The 13,116-nt window shown below is 36.8% G+C and overlaps 1 protein-coding gene across 1 annotated transcript in view; it reads left to right on the forward strand.

Annotated features, from left to right (window-relative positions):
- ADAMTSL1 (ADAMTS like 1) overlaps positions 1–13,116 on the forward strand; it is a 388,396-nt gene that overhangs the window by 307,744 nt on the left and 67,536 nt on the right. The window contains exons 14-15 of the mRNA XM_026044037.1: positions 919–1,003; positions 10,128–10,429. Of these exons, the coding sequence (XP_025899822.1) occupies positions 919–1,003; positions 10,128–10,429 (387 nt within the window). The remainder of the gene's footprint in view (positions 1–918; positions 1,004–10,127; positions 10,430–13,116) is intronic.

The raw sequence follows: 13,116 nt of genomic DNA on the forward strand, positions 1-13,116 counted from the left end.
CTCCTCTCCTCTCCTCTCCTCTCCTCTCCTCTCCTCTCCTCTCCTCTTCTTTCTTCTCTTCTTTTCCCTGATCCTGGCCCAGAATATTCTGTTGAATTGCAGAGCTCATTCTCAAATAATAGTGCCAAATTTGCTCTTACTTTATGCTCTTGTAGAGCTAAAACAGCTCCACTGCCTCCAGCTCCAATACTCCATCCCCTCCATGAAAGTGGGATTTGGCTCATGAAGTGGAATGCCTCTACATCCCCCAAAAAAGAGCAACTCATTATACTTTTTCTATATCCTGGAGGGGGAAAAAAAACAACTCTYCTGTTTTCCATCAGAAATGACAGAAAAAGTATCCATCTCATTTTTTAAAACCCACATACCTGATGAACTGATATGTCTAAAGTTGAAAAGTATAATTGAGCTATTTTACTATATTTTCTCTTTTTTTTTTGTAGTATCACTCATCAAATCAAGATTTTCTTCATTTTTGCAATCTATCAAAAACAGATTTAATATATCTTCTGAAGCTCTAAAATAGAAGGATAATAGCAGGATTTTTATGCAACTTGCCATTGCCATGTGCAGTGGATGGCCATTATACTTTCAAGTCTCCCTTTGAAAATTACTTATTAACATGACTATTTTTGTAGCCCAGTTGGATATTCTACAGAGTTCCTTAATATGCCCGTCTAGCATTAGAATACCATGAACTTTCTACCTATAACAGTCTAACCTCATCACTTCATAATCTGTATAATCTAGGCCATAATGGAGTTTCCTTGTCTTTCATTTGCTCCTCTTTCTCTTTTTGTGGTCAGTCTCTACATGAGTGGACACAGATGTGCATTACCAGTCTGTACAGTGATAGAAAGAAGACTGACTTTATTACTGCATGGTTTCTGTTTTCATGTGTTTTTGTACATTCCATAGAGAAACTTCCCGTGGAAGCGAAGTTACCATGGTATAAGCAGGCTCAAGAGCTGGAAGAAGGAGCAGTGGTGTCTGAAGAACCATCGTAAGTCCTAAAAATTTGTTCGAAACAGGTTCTTGCAACATGGGTGTCTGGAGTTTGTGCTGAGCTAAGATTGTCTTGAAATTTTATTTGGCTTTCATTTGAATACAGGGGCCAAATGTAGCTCTGTGGAATTCGATTTGTTTAAGTGAAAGTTGTATCAGGCTCAGGTTTAGAGAAACAGTTCAAGAGGGCAGATACAGATTGGATTTGAATGAATAAATCCATGTTTTATTTCAGGTCATTTACAATAATATTACAGTGAGAGTCTATCTAAGGTAGTTATATGATCCACATTACCACTGTATATGAGCACCTTTGCATCTTTACTTAGTCTCACCGTGCCCTTGAGTCATAAAGGCAAAATACAGGGCAGCCAGTGAGGATTTTCTACCCTCGCCTCTCTCAAAGAATAGTKTAATAATAGCAAGTGAAGCAAATTACTTTTAGCAGAAAATAAACTAGAAAACTTAGCTCTGTGGTTTAGATTCCCAAATCATCACTTACCTCATTGTTTCAGAGATTTTCCCCTCCCTGCATTTTTAACCACTTAATGGTCTTTGCCCAACCACCTCTGCAAGACTGATCTCGTCATGTAAACATTTAATTTAATTTAATGTTCATCGTTATCCTGTTGCAGACCCATTTGGRTAGCAGACATTAGCAGTTATGTTAGAGCTACCTGAAATACATAAACTTGCAAATCTCAATGAAAATTCAACTGTTTATTAGACTAAAAAAATATTATTCTTTATGTAACAGAGATGAAGTTTTGGCATGGTTTATCTAAAGCAGTTTATGGTTGGATATATATAACTGATATATTTTTTAGATATATAAGATTTATTGGATGTATTCTCAAGATAATAATTATTAATAATAATAATTAATAATAATTTTAAATCCTTTCTTGTACATATTCCTAAGTACATATATACATACACATGCAAATATACATGCCAATATACACACACGTTTGTATGTGTATATGTATTAGTACCAGCCATAGCACGTAGTATAATAGCACATAGAGCACAGTATATTATTTTCTTCAGAGTCCYACAAACTTGATAATTTCAGTCCCTAGCAGGCGAAGTTCAGAAAATCTTCAGATTCCAAAAGTATTCGTTGTTCATTTGTTAAGTGCAGTTTCTGTTATGACTTTTAACACTCTATATTAAACTAGTTATCTGAATGTGTATTTAGCAAACTATAATTAACTCTTAGAAGCATAAAGAAAATATTATACAGTCAGGAAGTTTATTAGAGGAAATCACTCTAAAAGAAGATCATATTTAGAATTGCAGCCTATGTTTTATCTGAAAAAAGAAAAAGAGCAATTTTGTAAAAAGACAATATATTTAAGATGAATTATGCTAGAAAAGATGATATTGCTTGAGAAAAATAGTATCTAATGTACATATGTTTGTATGTGGCTGTAAATATTAGCTGGAAAGATTTTGGATGACAAAGTCCCCTAAGAAGCAGAGAGAAGCTGCGGAGAATGCTAAAGAAGTTTTTTATCTCATGAATTGTATTTTATTAAAGCATTCTGGAAAATCCATTGGTATATTGTTCTTGATATTAAAATAGACCTTATCTATTTACTYCATCTTAGGCAAGTACTATGTTCACACAGTGGAATACTAATACAACTGTGGCACTGTCCTGGTTAAGTTAATTCTGTCATGATTTCCTGATTCTTTTTTTTTTTTTCCTTTCTTTCTAAGCCCAACTCTGGGAGCCTGAATTTAAGTTTCATGCAAAATGAACACTGTGTCAAATTTTATTCAGCTATCAATTTTTATGCATGATGATGAATAGCTAAAACAAAAGACTAAAAAGTCTGTGTCTTTGTTCAAGCTTTTCCAAAGCTTGAAGAAATCCAGGTCTCGGTTTTGATTTGGAAGCAGTTCTAGTGATAATGTATGAGCCAGAAACAATAAATAAAAAAATAAAAACTTAGAAAAAAAAATGTGCTGAAAGGCTGTCAATGCAATACCCATCTTTAAGCAGTAACAGCCATATGCATAGCATTCCAAAGCATATCTAGTCTTTTCACAACAGCACTGAGTAGGGAATTTACATATACAATCTATTTCAGTGCATCAGTACCAATGTTTTCTGTTAATGTCTAACTTGAATCACACACTAATTTTAGGTCATCATGGAAATAGTTAGATTAGTAATTAACAAACAAACAAAAAATCTGTTACTACATTAAAAAGAAGGGAAAAAAAGAAACTTTAAAATGCACCAAGATGAAGTCAACCAATTTTGATGCCACATTTAGAGCTTCAAAATCCTTCTTTGCCAGCTGCATAAGAATTATGAAAATGTGAATTTATAACTCTGTATTGATGGAGATTTTTGTTGTGAAATGACAAACCATAAGTTATAAACTTGGACATATTTGTTACATTGTCCATCCACCTGAAATTTATAATCATTCACTAATCTGTGTGTAGTGCCTTCCATTATTTACTTCTCTAGGAATTTCCAAAGATGGCACATCTTACAGTTTCGTTTCGTCTGTGTATGTCTCACTGTCATTTSCCTTCCTCTTCTCTCAATAATGTCTGGTTTTATTATTGTTAACTGAAATTAACAGAAGGACAAAGGTATCACAGAGAACTTTACCCTTCTGTCAAATTTGGTTAATATTTACAAGATATTTAGTGGTGGCAGTTTACCACATGCTTCATAGAACTAGGTAATTAGTTCTATTCTAAAAAGGACAGCCAATGATTCCCAATTGAAATAAAGGCCAAATGTGAGACCAGTCCTTTAGGGTCACCTCTAAGGAAACCACCTGGGTGCTCAGTTTTCAAATACAAATGCACAGTCATATTAAATCAGTTCTCATTAGTTCTGCTGCTCAAGGAGTTAACTTCTAACTGACTTGGCCACTTAAAAGCTAGAGGCAGCTGTTAGGAGTACGCTGTCCGACTTGCTACATATCTAAATGCGGCCAATTAAATGTTATTTTTTCACAGAAATGATATGAAATAATCTAGATGGGAAGGAAAATATTGTGGTCTTTCACAGGACAACAGTGCAAGATGAGCAGTCCTTGTTGCCCTGTACTGTCACGCGYTGTGCAGTTGTGATCCATCTCTAAAATGACCATTTCCCCACTCCTTAGAAATGTGTTGGGTAAGGGAGCAGCCACAGCATCTATCTGAACTCTCTCTAGGGATCATTACGCCAGCACAGCATGATGGCAAGAGACAGAACAAGCAGCAGTCGTGATTGGAAAGGCATGGGGCTTTCTATGTATAACAAAATAGTTTTTATGGGGGTGGGGGAGTAAAATTTCTGTCTCCAACTCTCAAAAAATGCTTTTGTACGTTAAGGCTGTGCCTAGCTTTTAGCATTATTACCATAAATGACCTTCATGCTGGCCATAAAAAGAGGGGGAAAAAAAGAAGGCAAACAATATCTGGATGCCAGATGGCACCATCTTAGTGATGGGGATGGTTCAGGAAGAAACAAAAGGAAATTCCTGACATGCATCAGTGGGAATGACACCCTTAGGGGCCTGGATATGGACAGAGAGACAGAGAGGCCAGTGTGTCAGAGTCACCCAATATCTGTTTCTTACTTTTCAGTGTGTATTTGTGTTTCCAAAAATGTGTAAGGTATTTCATTCTCTTTTCTTTTTGCTAGTTTCCATGTTGATTTATCTAATTCACATGTTAGAAAGCGGTTTTAAAACTGCCTGCAAAATGTTTCACTTTTCTATATCAAGGTCTTATTGCAGTCAATGAGAAAATCAGTGTGGTCAGCTGCACAGTGTGGCAGCCTAACATTAGGCAATGATTTTTATCTTTTCATTCAGACAAGCTCTTTAGGGAGTTGCCACTACTTAAGATTTATATGTCCTGTCTTTGTAGGGCAGAATCAGTTTATCTTTCTCTGAGGAAAAAAACAACAGARAACTACAGGAGAGAACCAATAGAACAGAATGGTTTGGTGCAGAGATGGAGGAAAAGGTCATACTCAAAATTAAAAGGAAACTCTAAAGGGACAGATTGTAATCAGATTATAATGGGGCCTATGCAGCTGGCTTTGGTGCTATTACTTATTCAGATGGAGACTAGAAATTTTATTGACAAGTGATCATGACCTCTATTTCACTTCTYCAAATGATGGCACCAGAAGCCATCCAGTGCTCTGTGTGAGCTTTCTGTGGTATTATACTTGTTCCATAATTACTCCAGGAGAATGGTGGCCTCTTCTGGAGAGGAAMAAGAGCTGAGGATGGAGATCAGAGTTCAGTTCCCATTTCAAGCAACTTCTTACTTAACACATTGTTTACCCGGTAGTATGTACCTGTAGATGCCTTAATATTGGGGTGTCTGTGTCTTTGAACAACAGATCTTACCAGWATGTGTCATTCTTTACACCTCGGGCTTTGGCTCAACCATGAATTGATTTTAAAAGTAGCATTGAACAGTAAAGAGAAAAGACAACACAGAATTTAGTTGTAGGGAAGAAACAAATTATTTTTTCTCTAACAGACTGGTAACTAAATGATACCTATCTGCATAGACTGTTTTTATATCAGAACTCAACTWTGCAGGAACTTAAATCCTAGACTAAGTTTGCAGAAATGTACGTAAAGGATTCTGGAGATCTTGATAAAGCTCAGTGGGGTTTTGTATACCTCTTGTCCTGAACCCAGTGAAGTCTCTTATTAGGGACGGTCTTGAATCTTCCTGTTCTTTTCTTATCTTTCACAGTCACCTTTATGTTGCTTCATGGAATAGAATAGACAGCAATCCTCARCTGTGTCCAGGGTTCCAAGGGCAAATTATTGCAATCTTAAGAATAAGTGATGACATTGTCATTACTGCTCATTTTGACATCATTTTGGTTACTTTTACAAATGATTATTGCACTGCACATTTTAGACTGCAGAAGCTGCATTTTTATTTGCATTGTCTTTGTTAGAAGCAGAGCAATTTTACAAAATGTTAGAGAATGTTATTTGAATAATAAAGAGGTGTTCTCTTTTGCAAATGTGGATACTCGCATCTAAATATGAGGATCGTCCTCACAGAATTGAACTGGGCAAGTGTGCGTACTTGTGTACTTTGTCAAACAGCAACAGCCAGAAAGTGCTTCTGAAAAATACCACACTTCTCTTAAACCCTGCATTCACTATTTTGCAAGGGTGTAATAGCAAAAGGTTGCTTGTCCATCAATGATTAGTTCCCAGAGGTCAAGGGAACTGCTGTAACCCTCCCATAACTAGCACAATACGGCTCTGACACATAGTTACTACAGCAACATCACTACAACTAGTAACTCCTCTGTCTTATTTATTATGGGTGTTACAGGGATTACTATAGAAACAGCATTTTATTTAACACTGTGCGCACAGTGCCATCTTAACTCCATTTTTTCCTATGTTTTAAAGTATCTAGTTCTCTCCACCACTTCTGTCTTCAAAGAAGACTCAGTTGTTAGCAAACAGAAGAGTACAATGTTGCACAGATCATATATGTGGGATARCTAACTTTAAACCCATGGAATTGACTATTACCACACTTTTTAGATTTTGTGTTAGCCATTTGGCAACATTCATCATAATAAATCACCATTAATCAAAGACCACACAGAGATATTTGAAAGCTTTGTAATTTCCTGTTTTTCAGATGATGGAAAATTCAGAAGTAGGGTTTATATTATACATTCACATTATGTAAATGCTCAGTTTCTAATGGCGCTACTATATGGAGATTTTGTTCTGTTTTTCTAATTATCTTTWTTTTTTTTTTGTCTCTCAACWSCATTAACTCTACCAGTTGCCTGTGTTTTAACAACCAGTGGTTATATTAAAATTAAATTGCCCTTCCAAATTTATCATTTAAAATGTAGAATCTGGGCCTAGAAAACTGAATAAAATATAATTTTCTGAAGGTACTCCAGTRTTTTCATTATGAGTTTCTGACTAGGGTGAAATAATATAATAGTGATATGTGGTATTTATAGATCAACTCATTTCAAAAAGYGTCCAGTCTGATTTATTGATGTTCTGCTTCTTTTTCACTCCTGCTCTCTTCTATTCCTTTGTGTTTGTGTGACATACACAATGTGTAAATATTGTGCATGTGTGAAGTCTCTCTTTTTTTTCTATATGAGAGGATTTAACCACTGAAAAAAATACAGTCTTTGTCTTGAGTACAGCAGTCATTCAACAAAATTAAATCACACAATAATTCATGATGTTGACAAATAGGAGGAATACAGTGTCTAATTAACATAGCCAGAGTCTCTTTTTATAACCTGATTACTACAACTTYTTAGTTTTTCAGGTCAAGAAGCTGTCCATTTAAAACACCAAAATATCAAAGCCACATTAGACAGTCAGATTAACCACACTGTAGTCTGTGACAATAACTCACAGGAAGAACTTCTTTGCTGTGAGGGTGCCAGAGCCCTGGCACAGGCTGCCCAGGGAGGCTGTGGACTCTCCTTCTCTGGAGATCTTCCCAAYCCACCTGGATGCCGCCCTGTGCCCCGTGCTYTGGGTGTCCCTGCTGGAGCAGSGGGTTGGACTAAATGATCTCTAGAGGTCCCTTCCAACCTCAGTCATTCTGTGGTTCTGTGATTCTTTGAAGTTTTCTGCATCAAAACAGTATTACAGCAGTAGCACAGTTTTAGAGAAAATGAGTGGCTAAGCTACACATTTAAAGACTATAACCCCTTCAAAATGAAAGATACCTAATTTGAAAGATGATTATTTATGTGCATTAGTAAATTAGCAAAAACATTKCAGAATAGGGAAATGGAATCACTTTACATCATCAAAGTTTCCCARTAACTCCAGAGAGATATCTTGTGGTTTGTGTAGCAACATTAGGAAGAGCTTAGAATTTTCCAGTAAAATATACAATCCACTTCTTTCCGTTCTGTTACTTCCTTAGTATAGTACTAGCAGCAGATATCAAATATATAACAAGATGACAKACCTTTTGTGGGTGTCGCAATGCATAGTACATGCTCTAGCAGACCTTGCTGCTCTACTCAGGGTTCCTGGCATGTACATTTTGGGCAGAGKGTGGAGAAGTAAAACAAGTTTTCCTGTCTGATTTTGAGCTTCTTCTTCTTTCAAAATGGTGGGAAAGCCCTTATGTTATCTAGAAAAGGGCAGTGGATTAAAAAGGAAGTACTTAAGGAAGCATTTCTTCACTGTGAGGGTGACAAAGCACTGGAACAGGCTGCCCAGAGAGGTTGTGGAGTCTCCTTCTTTGGAGATCTTTAAAACCCGCTTGGATGCAGCCCTGTGCCACGTGCTCTAGGTGACCCTGCGTGAGCAGGGGGGTTGGACTCGATGACCTCTGAGGTCCCTTCCAACCTTCGGCATTCTATGATTCTATGATTCTACTTAAAAACAGTTCTGAATATGCTGACCTCGAAACAAATTTTTTTTCTTCTTATGAGACTGTGCATGGTGTTTGTAAGGTGAAAACTGTGCATCAGTTTCCTATAACTATGAGTAACCATAGTCCCTAAAATAGACAGATGTTTGTATCACCCACAGTCCAAAGCAGAGCAGTGAAACTCTGCTATCTGAATGCAAAACAAAGGGAGGGAGATAATTGTAACAGTCATATTTAAATCAAAAATAGATGTTGTAAATCCTAATTTACATGAAAAAACTTAGCTAATGCCAGTGCTTTGGAGATGAAACATATATTTCAGGTAGCTGACTCTGTCACAATAAAAAAAAAAAAGGAAAAAAAAATCTATTCACCAGATCAGCACTGCAAAATATCAGTAAAGAACTCGCTCACTTTCAAGTGACTAACAAATACGAAGCAGTTACTATTAATGTGAAAACCTTATTAATAGAGGTAGTTCCCTGTGAGGCTCTTGAAAGACCTGCACCAGACCAAACTATTCAATTTTATGGTTTTGAAGTACATATACAGTCACTACTTTTGGAATTTTCCCATGCTAGAAAGTTTGGCAGAATAATGAAGAAAGCAAGGCGGCCTGATCTGCACCAGTCTGTAACACATATTAATTACTGCAGTGTTTTAGTGCCACCACCATCAGGCATCTAGGTACCAATAACGCAGGTCATACAGCACCTGGGAGCACTATGCCACAAAAGATGTAGGAAACACCATACATCAATATGAGCTTTCCATGAACAGAAGCTCCTCAATATGAGGTGCAGTAAGTTTTACAAAAGTKGGTAGTAAAGAGATATGGACATGTCTGTTCGATATTACTTTTAGTAAAATTCTAGGCCAATTTCCAGGACTGTATTTTTAAGATGTTGGAAAGTAGTAACAAGGCATAAAAAATGCAGATATTATTATACTGTTAAGGGAAATACCAGACGCAAGAGACTCAGAATTCAGTCTGTTTTGCTTATCATAAGGAGGGTTGCAAGGTGATCTGAGTAAATAATGTAAGGACTTTAACAGGGGAAAAATGGGTATACAAGATCTCCTAATCTGAGAGACAAAAGCAACAACCACAATTTAGAAAGAAAAAAAAACAATAAAAATGGAACACCATGTGTTTAGTTGGAAGGAAAATGAAATGTTTTAGAACAAAGAGTTGAAGGAAATGTGTGTTCCTTATCTTTTTATGGCTTCAAATGAAGACTTAAAGGTAGCTACTGCAATATAGGAAAAATGGCCGAAATTATTTGTCCTAGCATATTGCAACTAGTTTATAACAACAATTTCCTCAATACTTAGTAATAGCAAACTTAATCTACCTGTTAGGCTAAGATGATTTAGATTAGATCCTAGAAAAAAGTAACCAATAGAATCATGATGCTTATTGAGAATTTGCAGGATGCTTTGCATTGACAGCTTTTGCTATCCAGTTAAGCATTTTAAATATGCGTAATCTTTCATTTATGTAAGTCTMTATATATATATACATGGGAACTTGAGAGGCCCTCCATGGTTACCATTGGTTTGACAGCAAGATGCCAGGCTTTCATGAGCCTTTTGCACTAGCAGTGCATTGAGGTGAAGCGTTTGCTCCTCATTAAATGGCATGTGGGCTTTTAACACTTGGGCAGAGTTACTGCTYTCATTTGCTCCTTTGTTTATGGATGTAACTCACCTTGCTGTCATTCCTCCTGACACAGCTTTATTCCTGAGGCTTGGTCCGCCTGTAGTGTCACCTGCGGAGTGGGCAGCCAGGTGCGGCTGGTGAAGTGCCAGGTGCTCCTGTCTTTCTCCCAGTCTGTGGCTGACCTGCCGATTGATGAGTGTGAAGGTCCCAAACCTGTGTCTCAGCGAGCCTGCTACAGTGGCCCYTGCAGTGGGGAGGCGACCGAGTACAACCCAGAGGAAACGGACCTGGTGTATGGCAGCTTGCAGGAATTTGATGAGCTTTATGACTGGGAATATGAGGGTTTTACGCAGTGCTCGGAGTCATGCGCGGGAGGTAAGTGCAAAATGTTTTGGTGCTGTGTTTACTCTCCCCGTCTGTGTGTTTTGCAGTGAGTGCTCTTACAAATGCTGCTTTGCTACTGGCATTTGAAAAGGCATTAATACAAACTCTAAAAACACTGTGTGTGCATTTGGCCTAGGGCTTTCAGTCTCCTTGCTCTGACTGTTAGATATAAAGGATTGATGAAACTCAGATTACTGATTTCCGTGTATCAGCTGATCGGTCATATATGCACTCAAAAGTGAATCTTTAAGTGATCTTGTGATACCATCTAGAATGAGGTGTCACTTCTCATTTTTATCTCTTGATGTACATTCAGAAAGCATAAATATGTGGAAAGCAAATGGTCTTGCCATTGCTGCTGTATTTGCATATTGAAATTGTAAGAGCTCACTTGCTCCATAGCTAATGTGATATTTAGCCTGGATGCTAAAGCAAGGGAAAGTGTATCTCTTAAAAAAATAAAAATAAAAATAAATAAATAAATAAATAAAAAGTACCTAATCATATTGTTGCCTGAAATTAGCAGGGTTGGTGCTTGAAGTTTCTCCAAGTTATTCAAGGTTTTAGGTTCAGCATAATGGAATATTAATGCATCAGTCTCCAGATATCAATCTGAAACCCATTTTTCCCCATCATTTTGTCTATCTCATTCTAGAAAATGTGACTCCTCAAGTATTTTTAAACTTTAGACTTTTGCAGTTTCTGTCTTTTTACAGGAAAGGTTTCAGGTTCTTGAAAATAAGGGTTATTACATATATTAATGCAGAGTAGTTACTGTGATTTAGGAATGTTTAGTAGTTTCCTGAGTAAAGATTTGCCAGTAATCAGTGACAAACTTAAATGCAATTAATAGAAAATGATGCAAAATGTTTCATAGCATACCTCTGCCTTGCTGGATGGTAGTCTGTATTTTGAGCAGTTCACATACTGTTCTCAGAATCAGACTGTTATCAAAGTTGTTTAATTTTCTATGTAAGAATATACAGTACTAACATATGTTAAGTGATGACATACACTGAGCTTATGTATCTGTCATATATTGAATCTGAATGTTAGCAGTGATGACTTGCCATGTTTGCACAGTAAACACTGAGGCTCGAATAGCTTCTTTAAAAAGCCTATTGAAATGAAGTCACTGCTGTGACTAGAATGACTGTATATTCTTCAAATATAACTGACATAGACTTTCTGATAGGATAGACAAATTTTGCTTTATAAATTTAACCTTTTATTTCAATTGTCAGCAAAAAAAGTTAGCCAAGATTTCTCTGTGCCTGACATCAAATCCAAATCTTTCAGATTAGTAGATGCTAAGTCAGATATTTTTGTAACCATAGGTGTAAGACAGGTCAAACTAATTTTATTGTTTTTGTAGTCTCGAGAGAAGAAATTGGATAGATGCAGAAGTAACCTTTCACCTCCTAGAAGTAGCAACCAGAAGGAATTAGTTAGTCATTTAGTCTGCTGTTAGTGGCTCTATTTCCCAGAGCTGTCATCAAATATCATGTAACAATTATTCTATTCTGGTAGATATAAACATAGAAAATCTCATTTGATGGTATTTTGAAAGTGAACTTAAACTGCACAGATTCCTGTCCCACCCTTGAACTCTTTTATATTGTAATTTCCCAGTGAGAATTGATTTCTTTTTTTAGGGAAAGCAATTCTAAAACTTTCTGTTCTGCTAATATTGTGCAGCAACTAAAGCTTAGAAATCAGCTGCTGGAGAAATGTGTCCCCTTTTTAGTCATGTCTGTACTGTGAAGTTTCTGACAGCTGATAGGAAGTCTTTAGATGCTGTAAATATTCAGTGCCCCATTCATTGATATAAAGATTGCTGTATTGACCAAACAAAAGGAAAGATGTTATCGATTGTTGAGGCACTCAATGCAAAATTGCTAAGGTCAAGGAGAATCTGAGGAAAGTGATTTTGAGCTCCCTTGTTTGCATGCTGGAGCATGCCAGTTGTTTTAGTCCCTAACACAAGTTATTGGAGAGTTAATCTCTCTCAGTAGACAGCTGAGCAACTGGTTAAATGCCTCCTGATACCTTCTATTAGAATACCTATATTGTCAGGCAAGATTACGGGCTGCACTGTGCTCTTCAATAGACAGAGAAACTGTAAGAATCACTTAAAGGGAATTGTAACGAGCRGAGAAGTACTTTAATAGAATAGATTAAAATTGTGAACTCATTTGAGAACTCAGTCATCTCATTTGAGATGCTTTAGGTGTCATAGGGAGTAAGCATAGGGAATTAACACACTGGGAAGATTGGGGGTGGTCGAATACTTAAAGGTCAAGAGTAGTAGTATAAGAGTTTGGTTGTGTGAGCTAAAGAAAACCATGTCTGTGAGAAGTGGAGAAGATTCTAGATTACAAAGTCTTCTTCGAACCAGTAACCAGTAACTTCTGGTTACTCTGAAGCATGCGGTGTRAAAGCTTTAGGAAGTGGAGGGATAATTGTTAATCACTAGTCAGCAGATCATTTGTGACACACTGAGGAGAGGAGGAATTAAAGCTGTGGAAGTACACTTAACTTAAAAAAATGGGAGCTGAAAACAAAAATAACGCTACCAAGCTGGTGAATTAGCCTTATCTCTAGCAAACAGAGCAATGTCACCAGCATGCAGTAGGATTCATGTTCATTTCACAGTTTGAYGGAATAACTTTACAATT

This window comes from Nothoprocta perdicaria, unplaced genomic scaffold (assembly GCF_003342845.1).
Source record: "Nothoprocta perdicaria isolate Ctin4 unplaced genomic scaffold, notPer1 scaffold_104, whole genome shotgun sequence".
Lineage (NCBI taxonomy): Eukaryota > Metazoa > Chordata > Aves > Tinamiformes > Tinamidae > Nothoprocta > Nothoprocta perdicaria.